Consider the following 22,493-nt stretch of genomic DNA (forward strand, 5'->3'; position numbering starts at 1 on the left):
TATGCAAGGGCATCAACACAAAATCTCAAATGTGCCCATCTGTTTTATTGCATGGTATATTTAAAGATTTGGAGAACTACATGCAGGATTGTCAACTCCCATGTCTAGTGTCAAGTATTTGTATTTACATTTCTTCTTTAAAGCATTTAATACACAAAATAACAAATTTAAAACTGGAATTCAGAACAAATGAATGATTAATATTAATATATTGATATGCATTAATTGATTTGGGTCTGAAATTTGAGATAAAAGGTATAGGATGTATGTTTTGTTTGTGAAACACAATCAAAAGAGGATTGTATGACCTAGACATTTCCAGTACTATTCCTTGGAAGGTTTGCAAGATTTCTCTAGCAATTTTATCCTGAAAAAGATGCTAGCAGTATGCATTTACATAATTAAAAGTCATTTGTATTTTTTCAAATATATTGATCTAAGGTTTACGGCACTTAAATGAATTAGTTATACACCAAAACCAAAACCAAATTCCAAAATCAATAAAATCAATTGGAATCCACCTTCCTGTTTGCATTTATATTTATTCAAATTGAACAACAGTAAGAACAAATCTGAGTATTTCTCTTTCAGTATTAATATATCGATTTAAAATTACAATTACGAATATTTTACCTTGATAGCACTTTAAATTTCAGAACTATGGAAAGTGGTGTATTTTGACTATCATTCAATTAAATTCCTAATTCAAGACTATTTCAAGACTATGTAAATAGAGAACAAAATAGTCACATTAATACACTGTTTAGAGACTTGTCAGACTATTTTGTTTTCCATTTACATAGTCTTGAAACAGATATTTTAGAAGGTGATTTGCTGATTCACTGTTTGGTCCAGAATGTTCAGGAATACAGTTTTGATGATGCTAATATTATTACAGATACCTGGAGAATTCGGATTATGCTTCACTTTGATAATATTAGCTTCATTGAAAACTGTATTCCTGAATGATCTGTAGAAAATCAGCAAAATGTAATTTATGTTACTTACTTTAACATATTCAGCATATATTGATGCATTTGTTTTTTATTCTAAAAAGGCCCAAGAACAGAGACATCCAAAAGCAAGCAATATTACTAGTCCTCCTTTTCTCCCATCTCATCATTCGTAGTGGCAGATACAATTCTGCAAAAATGGAACACGGCTGGGATTTATTCTTAATCTTTAACTCCATCAGGAATAAATCGATAGCCGTTTGAGAAATCACCTTCATTATTCAATTACAAATCTGACTAGACGCATGCATTTCTGCACTCAAACAACTGATTAAAATACAAAATGGCTTTAGTGCCAGAAGTCTGGAGGGTTTCAGATACGTTCCACTGTGGTCAAGCATTGTTTGTCAAGAACAGCAGTAAGAGAGAGAGCTGGTATAGGGAATACATATAACAGCTGGGTGAGCAACTGTCACAATGGAGGCAATCCACATTTAATTTATTCCTTATAATTCTGCAATTATTATAAAGGTATTTGGGATGACAGTTTACTAAAGTTTTTATAAAATCATTCTTCAAGGACGATCCAAAGGATTAACCAACAAAAACAGTGTTGTGAGAATTTATATTTATATTTATATATTAAACAATTATCCAGCTTTAACAAAAACAAGAATGACAGAAAAATCATGTGAGGTTTTTCGGTGACCATAGAAAATAACAGAAATATAAACATTTCACTTGTATAAGTCAAGCGATTTTGGCTTAGAATAACCAAAGTGAGTCAGACAAATGAAATTATTATAGTTTATACAAACCCTAGTTAGAGAAGATCGTATGCTCCTATTCAATATAGGGACTACAAAAACATACACATCTTTAATCAGAGTTTAAATTACCAAACTGCTGGGGTAAACAAGCTAGAGATAAAAACTTCTCCCTCTGGGTCTAACCTTAATTAAACTATAATGAATAAACTATAAAACCAAAGAAATAGAAGAAGAAATGCAGGCTCAAATAGTCTCCAGCCTCAGTATTGTATGTTAGGACAGAATGGAGCAAGCTTAATCAATTGTATCATATTTACACTATATTGCCACAAGTCTTGGCAACACAGCCAGGAAAATTCTCAAATTCAAAATTGATTAAATAGGTTAAGGCCCACTCTTTACCCGAGCTCAGGCAGAATCCTTTTTTGTAGACTGATCATATGAATACTGTACACTTCTAGTGAAGAGAAAGGAGCGTGTTTCATAGCAATCCTAGAAGTGTTCACTATTATCTATACTATTATCCAGTAAGGTTTTCTGTTAGTGGATCTGTGACCATAAAATTACATTCCATTAATGCTGGCAGTGCACTGTCCAAAATATGAAAATACAAAACAAAAATACAATGTAGTTATTGAGTGCTACAGCTTATTGGAGTGAGCTTTGTCGAGTGAGCTTAATGAATGTCCACAAAATGGTGGATGCCAGATTAAATATGTTTTTGAAAATGTTAAGAAAGGCATGAGAGTGTTTGTGAATATCAGAGTATCAGTGATTTTTATTTTATAGACCTGGTTTAGTTAATGACAATATTGGCAGTTAATCTCAGATTTGCCTGAGACTTGAGGACTCATTGCACCCACATTAACCTGCACTGGGCAAACAGAAACCTATTTTGATCCCAACATTTGAATTGTCATCTGTGAAACTGTTCAAGGCCATTCTCAAAAGTCACAACCATTACACAAGATGCACAAAGTTCCTATCTAAATAAAAATGTAGGTATTACGACAATTTGGAACGGAAGTCAATAGTAGAAGTAGATAATGTAGGATCGACTGACTACACAGTATGTGCAAAAGTTTTAGGCAGGTGTGAAAAAATGCTGTAAAGTAAGAATGCTTTCAAAAATAGACATGTTAATGGATTATATTTATCAATTAACTAAATGCAAAGTGAGTGAACAGAAGAAAAATCTACATCAAATCAACATTTGGTGTGACTGTTTTGCCTTAAAAACAGCATCAATTCTTCTAGGTACACTTGCACACAGTTTTTGAAGGAACTTGGCAGGTAGGTTGGCCCAAACATCTTGGAGAACTAACCACAGTTCTTCTGTGGATTTAGGCAGCCTCAGTTGCTTCTCTCTCATCATGTAATCCCAGACAGACTCGATGATGTTGAGATCAGGGCTCTGTGGGGGCCATACCATCACTTCCAGGACTCCTTCTTCTTCTTTACACTGAAGATAGCTCTTAATGATGGTCACTGTATGTTTGGGGTCGTTGTCATGCTGCAGAATAAATTTGGGGCCAATCAGATGCCTCCCTGATAGTATTGCATGATGGATAATTATCTGCCTGTACTTCTCAGCATTGAGGAGACCATTAATTCTGACCAAATCCCCAACTCCATTTGCAGAAATGTAGCCCCAAACTAGCAAGGAACCTCCACCATGCTTCACTGTTGCCTGCAGACATGTGTCCAGGCCTTTGGCAAAGAAATTGCCTTCTGCTACAGACAAATATTTTAAAATTTGACTCATCAGTCCAGAGCACCTGCTGCCATTTTTCTGCACCCCAGTTCCTGTGTTTTCGTGCATAGTTGAGAGGCTTGGCCTTGTTGCCACATCGGAGGTATGGCTTTTTGGCCGCAAGTCTTCCCTGAAGGCCACTTCTGACCAGACTTCTCCTGACAGTAGATGGATGTACCAGGGTCCCACTGTTTTCTGCCAACATCTGGAAACCCCTGTCTGCCTTGACATTTCTGCCTGGGAGAGACCTTGCTGATGCAGTATAACTACCTTGTATCTTGTTGCTGTGCTCAGTCTTGCCATGGTGTATGACTTTTGACAGTAAACTGTCTTCAGCAACCTTACCTTGTTAGCTGAGTTTGACTGTTCCTCACCCAGTTTTATTCCTCCTACACAGCTGTTTCTGTTTCAGTTCATGATTGTGTTTCAACCTACATATTGAATTGATGATCATTAACACCTGTTTGGTATAATCATACACCTGACTATATGCTTACAAAATCCCTGACTTTGTGCAAGTGTACCTAGAAGAATTGATGCTGTTTTGAAGGCAATGGGTGGTCACACCAAATATGGATTTGATGATTTGATTTTTCTTCTGTTCACTCACTTTGCATTTAGTTAATTGATAAATATAATCTATTAACAGGCCTATTTTTGAAAGCATTCTTACTTTACAGCAGCCTGCCTAAAACATTTGCATAGTACTGTACATTGAGCTCAGATTTGAAAATGTATATGTACATAAAAGAGAGAACATATTAAGCTAGAATAGGATGGATGAATGCTAACGTATAGTTGAGTGTCTTCTGAGAAAATATAGTTGAGTTGATATAAGATTATGCTCCGAAGATTTTTAAGCTGTCTCTGGGCAATCACTGACTCTGGGGGAATGGCAAAAGCTTTAAACCTCATAGGAGCACAAGGCTTATGCTGTCTTTCATGAAACACTGTTAAAAATAGCTTCAAATGATAATACTGGACTACTAGAAGCTACATTAAAAAGTTTCATAAGCATTAAACCTTAATTCATCATTTTGCTTTATGGATCACACAGTGCGATATATTTTATGTATCTTTCTTCAAAGGTTGAGAACAAGATGGCAACACAAATCAAGTCACCTTGAAAGTTCAGTGATTCAGGGAAGATAAGCTATAATTTGGCAAATTCATAGTCTCCCCTCTTAATAAAATATACATATTAATACTTCTTCTGCCAACATTTACTGCTGATTAAATACTGGCTTCTTCTTTTAAAGGCCATTTCTAAAATACTTAGATTAGAATCCTAATGCGCTTTGGTAATGGATGAATACGACTTTCCAGAGGAAACCCTGTCAGCTACAATATAGATACTGTAGAAATTGATATTTTATTCCACTAGCTGGTTTCACGTTCAGCTGAATGCCAATTAATCTTGATTTTATACAGCTTCACTTTCTTTTTTTGCCTGGAACTGCTTCAAATTGAACAGTGAAGAATAGAAATTCAAAAGTTGCTAAATAGTGAATTCTGCTGAATAAGGTGGTTTAAAACAGTTTTATCTTGGAGAACACAGATGCACATTATGTTGTCTTTTATTGTGTTTTATTACACAGAAACTAAAACACTTTGCATCTGCAAAACTATGTACTATATATACAAATCGTACTGAAATACAATTAAGGACAAAATGATCAGTATCAGCTATTGATTTGTACTAGATACAGTGAGGGAAAAAAGTATTTGATCCCCTGCTGATTTTGTACGTTTGCCCACTGACAAAATGATCAGTCTATAATTTTAATGGTAGGTGTATTTTAACAGCGAGAGACGGAATAACAACAAAAAAATACAGAAAAACGCATTTCAAAAAAGTTATACATTGATTTGCATGTTAATGAGGGAAATAAGTATTTGACCCCTTCGACTTAGTACTTGGTGGCAAAACCCTTGTTGGCAATCACAGAGGTCAGATGTTTCTTGTAGTTGGCCACCAGGTTTGCACACATCTCAGGAGGGATTTTGTCCCACTCCTCTTTGCAGATCCTCTCCAAGTCATTAAGGTTTCGAGGCTGACGTTTGGCAACTCGAACCTTCAGCTCCCTCCACAGATTTTCTATGGGATTAAGGTCTGGAGACTGGCTAGGCCACTCCAGGACCTTAATGTGCTTCTTCGTGAGCCACTCCTTTGTTGCCTTGGCTGTGTGTTTTGGGTCATTGTCATGCTGGAATACCCATCCACGACCCATTTTCAATGCCCTGGCTGAGGGAAGGAGGTTCTCACCCAAGATTTGACAGTACATGACCCCGTCCATCGTCCCTTTGATGTGGTGCAGTTGTCCTGTCCCCTTAGCAGAAAAACACCCCCAAAGCATAATGTTTCCACCTCCATGTTTGACGGTGGGGATGGTGTTCTTGGGGTCATTCCTCCTCCTCCAAACACGGCGAGTTGAGTTGATGCCAAAGAGCTCGATTTTGGTCTCATCTGACCACAACACTTTCAACCAGTTCTCCTCTGAATCATTCAGATGTTCATTGGCAAACTTCAGACGGGCCTGTACATGTGCTTTCTTGAGCAGGGGGACCTTGCGGGCGCTGCAGGATTTCAGTCCTTCACGGCGTAGTGTGTTACCAATTGTTTTCTTGGTGACTATGATCCCAGCTGCCTTGAGATCATTAACAAGATCCTCCCGTGTAGTTCTGGGCTGATTCCTCACCGTTCTCATGATCATTGAAACTCCACGAGGTGAGATCTTGCATGGAGCCCCAGACCGAGGGAGACTGACAGTTATTTTATGTTTCTGCCATTTGCGAATAATTGCACCAACTGTTGTCACTTTCTCACCAAGCTGCTTGGCGATGGTGTTGTAGCCCATTCCAGCCTTGTGTAGGTCTACAATCTTGTCCCTGACATCCTTGGACAGCTCTTTGGTCTTGGCCATGGTGGAGAATTTGATTGATTGATTGCTTCTGTGGACAGGTGTCTTTTATACAGGTAACGAGCTGAGATTTAAGAGAGTGCTCCTAATCTCAGCTCATTACCTGTATAAAAGACACTTGGGAGCCAGAAATCTTGCTGATTGATAGGGGATCAAATACTTATTTCCCTTATTAACATGCAAATCAATTTATAACTTTTTTTAAATGCATTTTTCTGGATTTTGTTGTTGTTTTTCTGTCTCTCACTGTTAAAATACACCTACCATTAAAATTATAGACTGATCATTTCTTTGTCAGTGGGCAAATGTACAAAATCAACAGGGGATCAAATACTTTTTTCCCTCACTGTATGTTAAAACTGAGGTATTGCTATTCTTGTTGATGTGTTAAACAAAAAAGAATAATACCTCTGCAGTTTGTACGATAGGCAATGTTGTCATGTAAACACCCAAAAGTAGAATGGGTATTAAACCAAAAGCAGGGTATAGGCATTGACTAAGAAAAGATCAAGATTACAGGTATGGTGCCTAGTATTTTCAACAGTAGGAAGATGGATTATGTTCAAAGGTGACATGCTTAAAATTCTTTAGAGCAGAGTCTATGCCCAAAGTCATCCAAAGCAGTTATCATTTAATGAATGGTAAAAATACAGTTTACAAGAGAAAACAGATTAACTGAAATTCAGTTCAAAGATACTGTACCGCTATATATCATCACAACAGGAAGATTATACTTGAAAGCTGCAGTACAGTGTGGAAAATCAACCAGAAGCAGGCTCATTCACATAAAGCAAGCATTAGAGAGTCGTTATATTTCTCCTGAGGCATTATTTCATGCCTGTTATTAAAAATAAGAAAGTAAAGGAGAACGTATTACTTTCAGGTCAAAGTTGGGGTGGGGAAACTGGGCAGAAACCTAACATGTATTATTGTAAAAACTCTGGTCTATGTTTCAATAAGAGTTTTTGGCATAGGAACACATTATGACTGCATCACACTGACTAAATGACAAAATAAGTTGGAAAAACTGCGAAGCCAACCCCCACCTTGCCCTTCCCAAACAAAGGAATGATGCCAACTTCCAAGATCTTTGAATGAATGATGGAGATTGTTGGACAAGTGCTTTGTTTAAGTCTGGTAAACAACATATATTGGATCTTCTCAGCAATCTCTAGCTCAGCAATGCTCAGGGGAAGGAACAAACAAAAAGGTTTTAGAAAGATAGAAATGTTCTCAAACAAATAGCTTTGATATGCCCCTTAACTTTTTCTTTACAATATTGAAATATTGAAAAGAATGAATGGAGGTTACAGAATTATGTCACTGCTCCTATCCTGCATTTTTGTTGATGTTAAATGGAAGTCCAGTGGAGTGTAGATTTGTTTTAGTCTTCTTTATTGCTACACAGGATTACATTGTAATCTGAAGCACTTTTTATTTTCTTTAAAATCAAATTTGCATTTGATGTTCAGGATAAAACTACACCCATTCATATTTACAGCTTCCTGATACCTAACCTTCACCTTGCTTTACTTTGTGCACATTCATAAATAAAGGATCCTAGACAATATCAGAAAAAATTTAAACATTTATTGGGCATAAATATATTACATATACGCTACAAATACAGTTTTTTTTAGTCTTACATACATAGGGTAGTATTTGCAAAATCTATACATTAAAATTGATATGGCAGTTTTTTTTTATATAATGCATATGAAATCGTCTAAAATTTACAAGAAAGAAATGTATGATTTTTTTATTTTTATTTTTTTTAATCGTAAATCATGAAAAGCTTGGAATGTTCATCTAACTGTGAGGTAAAACATGTTTTTTTCTCTCTCTTTCCGATTAAAGATGTTTTAAACCATTTGTGTTTCTATACATTTAGAAGGGATAACTTTTGTAACAGTACTGATCATTCACCAAACTATTGTCTAAAGATTCCATTATTACTGTAAAGCAACAGAACTCAAGGTTCATGCAGACATTTTTTCAGTCAAAAGAAATCCAAAAAAAAAAAAACTAAAACATAACAGCAACAATTGGGGGGTCTATGAAGCCAAGCTGAATACTGTTTAAATTCAGAACACAGACACAGGGCCTTGCCTTAGTGTATGCTGGCCTTTTAGAAGACAAACGATTGCCCGCGAAACACAGACATTCCAATTAAAAAGAGGTTGCAATTTTTTTCTAATTTTGGTTTCCTGCCAAATCTGTGACTGTGGCTGGTTAGGTCAGCTGAATAGACTCCTTGACAGGTTCATGATTTCTCGTTTTTCGCCGTAATCAAAATTTTACTTTTAAGAACCATTAATGCTACTTAGGTAAGCATTACAGCTTAATAATGATACCTTATACGTTTTATAAAGATTATTGTTTTGCTTAAAAAGTGCTTCATCTCGGTTAGTTTGTATTACCATCATACTATATCTATATATCTATTTATATATTTTACCGAAATACTGGATATGTTCACTATTGCGCTACTGATAAAAACAAAAAAGAAGAACAAACTAACAAAAAACATATCTGGGAAAATCGTTCCTCTGAAAACAATTTTTGATTGTATTTTTTTTTTTCCTTTCTCTTTAATGTGTAATCATTTAAAAAAAGAATTTCAAAAGGGTTATACAATGAAATGCCACAAAATTGTTGTACAAAAAGAAAACATCATTAGAGTCACAGATGAGTTTGTAATGTTTCCTTTTTTAAGATAATGATGTAGTGTCAAATAACCTTTTAAATAAAAGTAGAATAAAGTGAACAAGCCTTAGCTTTGGCAAACAACATGAATTTATAAGCTTAATAACACTATTTTGCAATGCCAAATCCAGCTATAATTAAATCCCATTAAAGAAACCATAACCTGGCTAACATCTGCTACATCTATATAGGCAAATAAAATAACGCTGTAATTCAGCACTTGTTTCGAAAGGAGATGAATATGCATTTGAATACATGTAAACCATTCCTTTACTGATATTGACACAATGTTCCCAATTTTTGAAAGACAAACAAACAAAACAAAACACATAAAGGGTTATTGATATTAGGAATGCTGGCCAGTAAATATAAATCTAACATACATCAATACAAAAACAGGAAAAAAAAATATATAACATGCTAACAGGAAAAAAAAATTAGTACATAACTACACTTGTCTCATTTTTTTAAATAAATAAATGAAGATTGCACTGTAATTGGCATTTAAAGTACTGTATGCAATATACAGTATAAATAAACCTAAAAACAAAAAGAATTATACCTTACTTTCCCATTAACTTTGGTAAAGGTATTTTTTGAGCTAGTAAACGACTTTGCTTATGAACAGCAGAGCAAGGCACAGCTTAGGCAATGAGAAAAAAAAAGCTAACAGGCTAAGACAAGATTGTAAAAGTTTGTCTTTTAAATCACAATATAAAATTTAGTGTTTGCAGCACCCTCTTGGAAACTTAGTATTTATCTCTTTTTAAATGGTTTTACCTCTGTAAAGTTCACGTCCCTGAGGTACATTTTACAGGCTGTCACAACCAGAAGGGGGCGGGGTTTGGGGTATGGGGGTGTGGAGAGTGACTGTAGATACAGAACTACTCCGACTTAACAACTTCAAAAGAAACTGCAAGTGTAAAAAAACTCTTTGGATTTGTGAGATCTGCTGGCTTGTACCTGGACTTTGATTATTATTATGAATAATAATAATAATAATAATAATAATAATAATAATAATAATAATAAAGAAAGGATAAATGTAAAATACCTTCCTGTTATGTTTGGCATGATCATTCTTGTGGTATAGTAGGTCTAGAAATAGAAGGTGGTCAGCTACTGGGCCTACTGGGGTTTATCCTTCACAGACTAACAACCATTAAACACAGCACTGGCATTAGGCCAGGTGGTTGCCTTACAGTATGTATCATGATTGCTCAAATCAGAGTTGGTCCCGTAACTACCGAATATGAAGTGGACTTGAAGAACGCATCTTGCCTGTAGAGGTAATACACTAGGATGTTGCTGCAGAGAAAGAACAAAAAAATGAACCAAAAAATATAAACAAGGAATGATGGATTAGCCAGGTTGTTCACTGGCTATAGATAACAGTATGTGTGTAAGTGTAGGACCTTAGGGGGTGAAAATACAAACAAAACACTGCCGTCATCTGTAGAATTACCATAATCTAATTTGGTAAAGCTATAGGGGCTATAGTATTTTAGCACTTGCACACAGCCATCTCTACAACCTGAACCTAAAGACTACTGTCCACAGATTTTAAGCACCATTCATTATGCTGACTCATACATGACTTGAAATCTTTACTCCAATGTTATTTACACTCACCTAAAGGATTATTAGGAACACCTATTCAATTTCTCATTAATGCAATTATCTAACCAACCAATCACATGGCAGTTGCTTCAATGCATTTAGGGGTGTGGTCCTGGTCAAGACAATCTCCTGAACTCCAAACTGAATGTCTGAATGGGAAAGAAAGGTGATTTAAGCAATTTTGAGCGTGGCATGGTTGTTGGTGCCAGACGGGCCGGTCTGAGTATTTCACAATCTGCTCAGTTACTGGGATTTTCACGCACAACCATTTCTAGGGTTTCCAAAGAATGGTGTGAAAAGGGAAAAACATCCAGTATGCGGCAGTCCTGTGGGCGAAAATGCCTTGTTGATGCTAGAGGTCAGAGGAGAATGGGCCGACTGATTCAAGCTGATAGAAGAGCAACTTTGACTGAAATAACCACTCGTTACAACCGAGGTTTGCAGCAAAGCATTTGTGAAGCCACAACATGTACAACCTTGAGGCGGATGGGCTACAACAGCAGAAGACCCCACCGGGTACCACTCATCTCCACTACAAATAGGAAAAAGAGGCTACAATTTGCGCAAGCTCACCAAAATTGGACAGTTGAAGACTGGAAAAATGTTGCCTGGTCTGATGAGTCTCGATTTCTGTTGAGACATTCAGATGGTAGAGTCAGAATTTGGCGTAAACAGAATGAGAACATGGATCCATCATGCCTTGTTACCACTGTGCAGGCTGGTGGTGGTGGTGTAATGGTGTGGGGGATGTTTTCTTGGCACACTTTAGGCCCCTTAGTGCCAATTGGGCATCGTTTAAATGCCACGGCCTACCTGAGCATTGTTTCTGACCATGTCCATCCCTTTATGACCACCATGTACCCATCCTCTGATGGCTACTTCCAGCAGGATAATGCACCATGTCACAAAGGTCGAATCATTTCAAATTGGTTTCTTGAACATGACAATGAGTTCACTGTACTAAACTGGCCCCCACAGTCACCAGATCTCAACCCAATAGAGCATCTTTGGGATGTGGTGGAACGGGAGCTTCGTGCCCTGGATGTGCATCCCACAAATCTCCATCAACTGCAAGATGCTATCCTATCAATATGGGCCAACATTTCCAAAGAATGCTTTCAGCACCTTGTTGAATCAATGCCACGTAGAATTAAGGCAGTTCTGAAGGGGAAAGGGGGTCAAACACAGTATTAGTATGGTGTTCCTAATAATCCTTTAGGTGAGTGTATATTACATTGTATATAATGAATTTATATATTTTGTTATATATTAGATAACTGGTTTCAATCTTAAACAATACAGGATAGCAGCATCATTTAAACCATGCATCTGCATGGATTGCAACTTGCTTTGGCAGCTTAATGCTGGTGGCTTTGACTTTGTCAAAAGACAACTCTTATAACATCATAATGGCATCTTGTCGTTTCATTTTCTGAGTACTGCAATTTCAGTAATATCTATAAATATCTATAATAACTAAATTTACGGTTTGTCTTCTGGTAAAAAGAGTACGGCATTATGTCATGGGGAAAGATAAGTATCAAAATGTTAAAGCTATGATGCCTAGAACAAGTATGGCTGTAAAAAAAGTTGAAGCAAATTCAGATAAACAGTGAACACAAAAGTAAGGCCGTCAATGTAAAGAAAAATACATTTTTTTAGTCATATAGATTTAAAACGATATAAAAAAAAACATGCAAATAATTCTGTTAACAACTGTTTTTGCTCACAACTTCTTTTAAGGCTTGTTAATCAGAATTTTCTTTCCAAAACAAGGTGCAGCAAAGACCTAAGGCTTCTGTTGAAATAAAACCATAAAATACAACAAAGAAAACAAGACAAAAAGACATGGAAAAGAAAAAGAAAAAATGAAAAAAAAAAAAAAAAATAAAAATCAGAATACATATTGGGACTATAATGCGTAGCATTAGTTAAAAATATACCTCAAGTTTTTTTTCTCTGTATTCTTTTTCTTGTTGTCATGTATAGTTATTACTTCATAAAGAAGTATTGCAAAATAAAGGCAATCAGAATGGACAGAGTTGCAAAGCCCAAAACGATGAGCGCTGCAAACTGTTCATCGGTGGATATCAGGCTCTTTGATTTACTGCTGTCCGCGGCTCCCATTTCTCCTGGCAGTGCCAGCTCACTACGCCGCAGTGTGAAGAAGGTGGAGGGGCTGTAGGGGCCACACAGTTCCTGTGTGGAGTCCAAACATCGCCGGCACACACACACGCGGAAGCGGTAATCCACGTTGCACTGAAGGCCTGAGATCTGGAATGCAGTTTCTTCACCTTTGAACACCTAAGGGCAAAACAAAAGGAGACCACAAGAAATATTTAAAGCCTGATTTTGCATCTAGGTTCATATCCTTTCTTCACTTGAAAAGGAAAAGGCTGTATATATATATCCCTTGAATTGCTTACAAAAGCTGTTCCTGAAATAATCCCACCTTGGTTGGTTCGTTTTTTTTAAATTGAATAATAAAAACAACTCTCCCCCTCTGCACACTTCTTTAGCCTCATCACCATATCTAAACTCCTGCAGCAGCTGTGCAACCTGTCAAAGTTCTAGCCTTTCTGATTCCCATCCCAGGTTATAAACAAGGGTCATTCATATATTATAGATTTTTTGTAATGCTATTCATTAAAAAGCTTTTAATGGGTTGCCGAGAAGTTTAATCTGAATAAGAAATATTCTAATTCTGCCGTCTAATACAATGTACCCTTCTCTGAGGTAATGTCTTTGGAATATTAGAGTGACAGTGATGACATTTTTCTCAACCGCTATGCTGAATTCTACATCACTTGAGGACCTACTGCAGATAACATTAACATTCCTCAGTCACTTTCTCATACGGGAAATGGTCTCTTAAGAATATCCTTTGGCACAACATCCTGTATCTAAATCAACCTATAAGTGCAGACTCAGACTAATTCACAGGATCCAGTATAGCATGTAGTGTTTACACAAAGCTTTCAGAGTATAATGTGTTTCTTAGTTCCACAGCAAGAAACGCATATTTTTTTATATGGCTATACATTGTTTTCAGGTGATTCAATACCTGTCTAGGACTGATATCTGAAGTAATGTATAAGGCAAGCTTTCTAAATATGCCAGTTGTATGTAAAGAACAAAAAATAACTATGATTTATTGATAATGTATGACTTAATTTCAATGTATTAACCACACCATATGGTGAGTCACAAATATCACCAGCTTGTTGTTAATGAAAACCCATAACATAATAAACAGTATTTTATTTAGGGAGCTATTTGAATCATATCTACACATAAAAATGCCTTATGGACCCCTATACCTTCTTTTTGTACCTGGTTTGTCCAGCTGTATGTTAATAAATGAAGACTAATGTTGATGCAGGTTGTACTTCTTTACAAATGAATGCCTTCATTAGTTTCTTTCGACATTTTAAAGATCTAAAAGCCTGTTCAAAAGTATTCTTCTAAAAATCCTTTTGAAAGGCATCAATTTATAACCGCACTAACACTTAATCAGTTAGAAACTGTCCATCAACAAGGTGAAACTGTTCTCTAGCTAATGTGTTTTGCTCTCTTGTAATTAAATATTCCCCACAAGCAGTGTTTACTTTTTGTCCTCTTCAGGTTCATGCACTTTATTTCAATTACAAATCCTGAATGGGGTATTTAGAATGCATTATTCGATGCTAACATCCCATTTGTCAATACCATTTCAGCTTGAAGAATTGACATACTGCCTGCATACTGTAATCTTCGAGGCATAATGCCAGTCATTCTAGTTATGGTTCTACTCTATTTCAGCTTTTGGATGTTTTTTAATTGTTGGATTGTTAACAGCTTCCAAGTAATTTAAAACAAGCAGGTATAATAGCTGATTGAGTAACACGACAAGTTTTCCATTTCATTTTTCACATTCTGAGGAGTTTTCAAACTTCAAAGTTTTCAAAAATCACTTAAAAAGACATAAGTCAACAAAAAATTCTGCCTTTATTTGTGCAGTAGGGTGTTCCCAAACTTTGTGATACTTCTATTAACACATTACTTTAAGTTTAAACCAATATCTATAGGCGAATAAGAGAAGGAAACACACCAAGTTTTATGCACCTCTTTGCGCTGTCTAAGGCTGTATTACTGAGAAGTCTGCAATTCATCCTTTGAAGACCCTTTTAACCCATTTTGTTTAGGATACTGATTTTCTGCCTGATAACCCAGATCCATGTTTACAAGTTATTACCAGGGAATTACATGTAGCAGATGCAATTTCTAGACTCGAAGCAGCTTTAAATCTGCACCTTTCAGGAACTCAAGTGGTAAGCTGGATTCTCTCCCAGTACAGTTACGCAGTAAGTGGAATGCCAGGGTGACTGAAAACATCTACTTTATTTCCATGTTTAGTGAAGGATTTATATTTCTGTTTTCCAAGTTTCATTAACCTAATTCAATCCATGAAAAAAGAAACATTTTGAAAGGTTGACATCATCTGATAAAATATATATCTGGGAATATAAATAATTAGAAGGTAAATATTATATATATAATATAAAGAGAAGGAAAGTGAGACGGGAGGAACTGAACCAAAACCAAAAATGATTAATAAAAGGCTAACAAATGCAATGATTCAATGAGTGAACTATCATATCTGTGTTTTGGAAGATTTTATTTTGCAACTAATGAAAATAACACAATGGGTTCAATGACAATGAAATACATTAGTCCAATACTATATCACAAGCAAATGAACATGTATACTCACATACAGTAGTGTCTAGGCTTCTGTTGAAATTAAAACCAACACACACTCTGATCTTCAGTTAAAGTTCAGAACAAATGTGACAAACCAGAGACTTTTGCCAACCTCAGCCTGTTAATTACGCAATACCATATGATATGCATCTCCATATCTCCATCTGTGATAATCCTGAACAGATGACAAAAACTAAAATAGCTTGATCAATGCCAAGGATTTAACAGTATCAATTTGTTATCAGCAGCCTCGTAAATGACTGCTGTGCAAGCCTGAAGGGGCATTACATTTTAAACACTACTGGCATTTCCCCCAGCAATTCCAAACTGTGATCACAAATACAATTATAGAAGTATGCATGAATATCAACAGAACTATTCGGATTTCCTACTCTTGTTGGATGATAATTTCAATATTGATAGTCTAGAGACCTAAAAACTGTTGGAGATTTATTGAAAGAATATTTCAAAAAGTCACAAAATTGGACCTTTTCATTTCCTAACTTATTTTATTTGAGGGAAGAAAAAAAAAAAAAACATTGCCATTGAAACTGTACTTTCTTTTCCGATTGCTTTAATCCTCTAAAAGACTTAGCCTAAGATCTGTAACACAGAATGGAATCCTCAAACTTAAAAAAGGTAGGTCATTTAGTTCTATACAGGAACAGGAAATGAGAATCTGTAGCTGCTCATATGCAATATTGTATAGTATATGAGTAATAAGCTCAAGGGATAGAAAACTAAAGCTAAAACGGATAGTTCTGACTATTACAATGTGTTTATTCATAAGTGATAACAAAAGCACAGAACAAAATCATAGGTTCATTGCTAGATTATAAAGCTTAATCTAACAAATCCTATGTGCATGACATATCAGATAACAGAAAGCTCCCCTAGGTGCCATTTAAATATTCTTCAGTTCCAAAATAAAAAAATCTAAATCTCTGTGATGTTGTATTAATAGATACACCCAGATATTGGAAGCAAAATGGACAAATCTGAGTCTTTATTACCAGCACGTTAATTTCTCTGAATGCCTGTGGGCGTTCTCAGAAAAACACAATTCAGTGCCGGGTTTTTAATCAATTGTTAGGAATAAAAAAATGTGGCCTAACAGATGTCAAAAGGTATCAGCATTTAAAACCTATGAAAAACAATTCCATGCAAGACAACAAGCTATTATTTAGAGATCCATTTATTTGAATTAATAAAATAACTAACCTTAGTAATAGTTTAGCCTGATTTTAACAAGTACATCAACAGTGGGAATACATTTTTTGCTTGCACCTCAATTTTGAGATCACACTTCCAGTTTATGGTGTAGTGTGTGCCCTGATAGTTTAAATGTGTCTTGGAAACATACTGAGGAGAAGTCTATAATACATATTTGTGATGCATTTGTGTTACACATCAATAAAAGTGGTGCAAAGGCTATCAACATAAAACTCTCAGATATAGTATTCTGGGCTTTAAATCAGATGTAGGGTTGTACACATTTGTATAAGAAAATATTGTTTTTAATAATACATTGACTGTTTCTCATCTAATCTTTGTACATTATTAATTCACTCGGAAACATACACTCTAATTAAATTATTGTTGAAATTGCAGAACTGTCTGCTGAGGAAATAACCCTGTATAAAAGAGCAATCTTTACCCAGTGACATGGAAATCAACTAGGGGCTTAAAGATTGCTAGCCTGGCAGGTTGCAGATCTGAACAGCTAATTATTCCACAAGATTACCCAGTTGTCTCAAAAGATACAGAATACAGATGCACATTCCATTACGAATGTGGAGTCACAACACTGATTTAATGTCTTTAGAGAAGTCAGGTCTAATTAACAGCTACATGGATGTTAAAAACAAGGATCTCCGGCCACCATCACATTGTTGGCATTTGTCAGACTTAAAGCAGAGGTTATAACACAGTGTTAATAAACCTTAAGTTTCTGTTCATGCTACTGAAAGTTCAAATAAAATAAGTAGGCATACACCAGCAGCATATACTAATTCAGGAAAATAATTATTAGGATTTAAGCTTTTTCAACAATTGATAAAGGAAAATTAGCTTATTATGCCAGTCAAAAGTACTTTTAAAGTATAATCAATAAACCTTAAGCTCTTTTTATAAACAAAATCCTAAGAATGTTTTAGAGTCTCACATCACTTGAGTAACTTTGCAATTACTTGACTTCTTTGGGATATAGTTCTAATGGAAAATGGCCAACTCAGAAATAGTTTGAACTATTTTCTGTAACAAAATATGCATTCATGGATAAACAGTAATACAAATAACATTGCATGCTGTTAATAAGAAAAAGAAGGGAGAGGTCCCTATTGTCCTGCTCAAACCCCTTCTAGGGGTTGTGTAGGGAACCTTTGCTCATCGACTGAAACTGCAAAACAGACATTTACAACTGATTGAATTTTATCACAATGGAATTTAAATTCCAGTGTTCCATACCTTGTTTGAGGATAATTAGAACAGTTATGTTGCTGGACAATTAGGAAGTGGAACAAGAAATAAATTAGATGATCCCACATTTAAAGTGAAAGCTCACTTGCCACAAGTAATTATGGGTTTAGACACCATATGAATAAAGCAAATGAAAATAACCTTAGTATACAGAATTCTGACATTCTGGTGGAAACAAAGAACGTTAATTTTAATCCAGGTTACACAATGTATTGACTGCCTCTGCAGTTAGGTAACATGTGATGGTCTCTAAACCTGACTTGTGCTTGATAGAACTTAATCAATACAAGGGCTGGTTCACAGGCTATCCACAGAAGAGTGTGAATTGCCATTTTATCTCTCAAATGTCAATAACAACCCCATGTGTTAAGCCACAAGCCAGCTACAAGAAAAACAGGATTCTTCACATTCATGTTAAGGTGGTTTGAACACTTTCGCCAATTTCCCCAAATAACCTTTAAGCACAGTTCATTCTGTGAACATAATATTTCTAAATCACTAGTTTCTACACTAGAGACAGTATAGAAACTGCTGGCTATGTGACAGGGTCGCCATGTTATGCCAGTGAAAGGTGGGGGGTCACTTAAAAAGACATCTTTTTACTCTTATAAGCGTTTGCTGAGCTATCAAGTATGTAAGTGTGCCCACAGACATTTCTCATACAATATTCTCCCCAAGGCAGCACAGCAGTAAGGATGTGTTTCTAAAGCAATAAATAAAGAACCAACGTGTGGCAAAATTTGCATTGTCTGTGTGTTCAGTGTGATGCCATCTGTTTGCAAGCTAAATTACACAAACACATGGACATTCAGTTTAACACATTGTGGTAAAGGAATTCAAAAGTGAATGGGGCAATATATTTATAGTAGCCTTACAATAGCTACAAAGTAAGCCCTCAGGAATTATCGGTGCAAGTTTTAGTTGACTAAATGGAATAAAATAAAAACAATCCAAACAAATGGAGTTAGTTACAATGTGTTCTCAAAACGCCATACAAGATGCCTGAACAGCTTATCCTTATAACTTACCTGCTTGTACTCTGATTCTCTTCCAACCAAGACCTGTAGAATGTAGCTGACAGGGTCTCCTCTCATTGGTGGAATGGCCTCCCATGTGACTTCACACACATTTCCTTCCAGCTGGGCTACTCTGGGAGCTGAAAGCAACAAATAAACATAGTATCACTGGTACACAGGAGAGAAGAAAATTAAAATAGATACTGAAAAATAAATGTCATTGATTTAAATGTAGATAGATCCAAAAAGTAATTTCACACATGCTGGGCTAGTCAGCGAAGATAGAGACAAGATGCAGGAGAGTGAAGAGAGCGGCAGAAAACCAAATGCAAATACAAAAAAAAGTGTGCCATGTTCTTCTCTGCAGAACAGTGAAACAGACACCTAAAGAAGACCAAAGGAATAGTCATATATCCAGTCTCTGTGGCTTTTAGTAATAGTGTCCTATACTTTGAATGAGAATCCGAAGGGCTTTCATATATTTGATTCCATTCAGGCAAGCATCAATGGTTGCTTGTGTTGACTTTACCTTTGAGAGCAGGTGGCACTGATTTGGTTGTGTTGAAGGTGTAGGTCTCGGAGTACGGGCCTTCCCCTGCGTCATTAACAGCCTGTATTCTGAAGCTGTAGCTAGTTGACTCCATCAGCCTCTGTACCTTGTAAGTGTGGCTTGGTCCCCGGTAGATAGTTACAAACCTAAATGTAGAATATGCATAATCAGCACTTGAGAATTTGCAACTTTAACATGAAAAGCATTTATATTTAATTTATTTCTGTCCAGCAACTGTAAAAGGTTCATAAAAGGTGGTGCCTGGTAATGCCAAACCAGAGTGAGTTTTTTCTCCAGTTAGGAACAGATCAGTGTAAGATGAACTCTTGGTTAGCAACAGCAAATGCAGAAAAAACTCTTGTTGCTATGTCTTTTCAACACAACTGCTTTTCAACACAACACGTTTGATAATTTGAGGTTATAGTCTGGATAAACAGACTACACACATTCTCAAAGACATTAAAAGGTTTTTGTTTGTCTTACAGCAGCTACAGTGGCACAACAGGCGGCAGGCATTTCTGGAATTAAAACCCATCTGATAAGGCTCAGGTTATCCAGACTCTTAAAATGAATTATGACTGTGTTGTCCATTGGAGATTTTGGCAACAGATCACAACAGTCTGGCAGCCTCCTCACAATCAACAATATAAAACCAAGCAGCAGAGAGCATACAGTAAAGAAGTGATAAAACAAAATTAGCTCAAATACATAAGTATACTACTATCCCCAATATATCTGCATTTTATCTTCATATCTTTATTCTATTGTTTATTTAATTGGACAATACGTTTAGGTTTGCATATGTTTAGAGCTTTTGGGATTTTGGGAAATCCCAGTCTTGATTTAAACCAGAAGTATATAGCAGGAGCCTTTGATTGACTGAACCATTATAAAGCTATTTTTGTTTAGAGATTAAAAATGGTTAAAATGTCTTCTTTGCTTTAAAACATTATTAAATACTATTTAAAAATCACTACGTTCCATTTATTCATTGTTGACCTAAAAGCAAAATGGCAATGATGACTTAAAAAAGGTAACTGATCTTTTTCATTTTGAGAAACAAAAAACTCCACTAAGACACGCTTCACTGCCAATATATTTATTGGTGAAATCACATTAAAAGTCCAAAAGGTAAAGAAAAGTGGCAGAACGGTAACTAATAAACATTGTTTCACATGGTCTTTAAATAAAGGTTTGATTCAACTTTAATTGGAGGCTTTGATCTGGAAAAGTTAATATTTAGTTATTCAGACTAGATTGTCTATTGAAAAGTGCTACCCTAGTTTTTCAAGCCGTTTTAAATTACTGTTTTGCAAGTTTTCACGTAAAAAAAAACCCTCCGCTAAACCATTAATACACTTTTGCAATGATTTTGCAATGTCATTGAGAAATAATGAAATAATGACTTAAACTAGTTAGTTAAACTATCAATTTGGAAACGGTATTATTCAGATCTAGAGATTTTCCTTTCCAGCAGCTTTTAAGACATCATGAGGTTTTTAAAACCAGACACCCCTGTAGCAGCGACAATTCCAGATTAAGGTTGTTTCCTTATTTGGATTTAAAATGTAGAATCTAGATTAAACATCCTATAAAACAAGAGGAGATAGAAAAAATAAAAATAAAAGCAAAAGATTGATTTGGTAGCTACAGTATAATTCAATTACAGCTTGTTCACATCCATCCAGCTTAAGTCTGATAGGCTTCATGGTTGTGGTTACTATGGCACTTTTGCAACAAATGTGATTAGTACGATAGAAAAAGACTACAGGAAAATAAAAGATGAATTTAGGGTATTATAAGGGTATACATCTTCTCCCGATTCCAGTCTTGGTTTTGTAGCCTCAAATTGATTTATTTTAATTGCGATTTAATTTTTATTTTTCATTTTTGCTTATGGAAAAAAGTGAAAAGCAAACAACAACAAAAGTAGAGAACTACATTAAATCAAGGGATTTTTTTCCCAGATATTCAATATACTAGGACAAATAGCTGCTTTTATATTTTGTTTTCCACTAAAAGGGTAAAATGAGATCTGCATGTCATAAATATTAATTACAGATGTCAAATTGCTAATTACATAAATTTTGACACAGGCTTTTATGAATACTAAAATGGTTATAAAAAATACATTATTTTTCATAATTTTATCCCAAACTTTTGTATTAAAGGCTACATTCACACAGATTTTCTCACAACATTCTATTGTATATTCAGGAAATATTTCCACTGGCAGGTATACATAAAAAAGCAGTATGTACAGAACTATGCTTTCAAATCACAAAACACATTAGTTTAGTTCTTAGTTCTAACACAGACTTGCTATTCAAATCATTCCTGAACCTTACTTGCTGTAATACCTTCAATTCATGTAGCTTGTACTTTATATTTTTAAATCGACTGTATAATGTATTGCATTATTTTGTGAAATCCCAATGCAACTTTTTCGTACTTTTTGTAAATTGGGCTGTGTTGTTGATCGCAAGACACAGGCTTAAACAGATAACGTATATTGTTTAATGTATTTTATTCAAAAACGAAATGAAAAGTGAACCAACAACCCATCATGTATAGTTTTGACTCCCAAGGTACATAAACATCTAAAGTAAATGTACAATTTTGGACATAATGAATAGAAACTTTGTGAAAATATTGTAATATTGTAAGTGAGCTATGCATTAAATTTGAGCTCCCTCAGAAATCTTCTGCTAGGTATAGAGATTAAAGTTGCCAGTTTTGGATTCGGCAACCGTTGGTCAGCTCAGCTTGGCACAGTGGGACTTGTACTGCATGGGAGAGATACATACACATACACGTGAGCTCTAGAAGCTGCAAATCTAGATTGCGGGAAGGAAGAATACAAAATGCCTATCAAACCACAGGGCGGACTGTGTTGTGCAATAAGCAGAGGAAATCTTGGCCAATGCAACCATAGGGAAAGTATGAAAAATTGTGTGCCACCCATTGGCAAATGGTGTTTTGT

The 22,493-nt window shown here is 35.5% G+C and overlaps 1 protein-coding gene across 5 annotated transcripts in view; it reads right to left on the reverse strand.

Annotated features, from left to right (window-relative positions):
* Nucleotides 1-11,955: 11,955 nt before the first annotated feature.
* fndc3ba (fibronectin type III domain containing 3Ba) overlaps nucleotides 11,956-22,493 on the reverse strand; it is a 160,609-nt gene continuing 150,071 nt past the window's right edge. For all 5 annotated transcript variants that reach the window (XM_066708914.1, XM_066708910.1, XM_066708913.1 and 2 more), the window contains 3 exons: nucleotides 19,490-19,656; nucleotides 18,973-19,100; nucleotides 11,956-13,027 (listed from right to left, as the gene is read on the reverse strand). In XM_066708914.1, the coding sequence (XP_066565011.1) occupies nucleotides 12,716-13,027; nucleotides 18,973-19,100; nucleotides 19,490-19,656 (607 nt within the window). In that variant the 3' untranslated portion in view covers nucleotides 11,956-12,715. The remainder of the gene's footprint in view (nucleotides 13,028-18,972; nucleotides 19,101-19,489; nucleotides 19,657-22,493) is intronic.

This window comes from Amia ocellicauda, chromosome 7, assembly GCF_036373705.1.
Source record: "Amia ocellicauda isolate fAmiCal2 chromosome 7, fAmiCal2.hap1, whole genome shotgun sequence".
In the NCBI taxonomy this organism is placed as follows: Eukaryota; Metazoa; Chordata; class Actinopteri; order Amiiformes; family Amiidae; genus Amia; species Amia ocellicauda.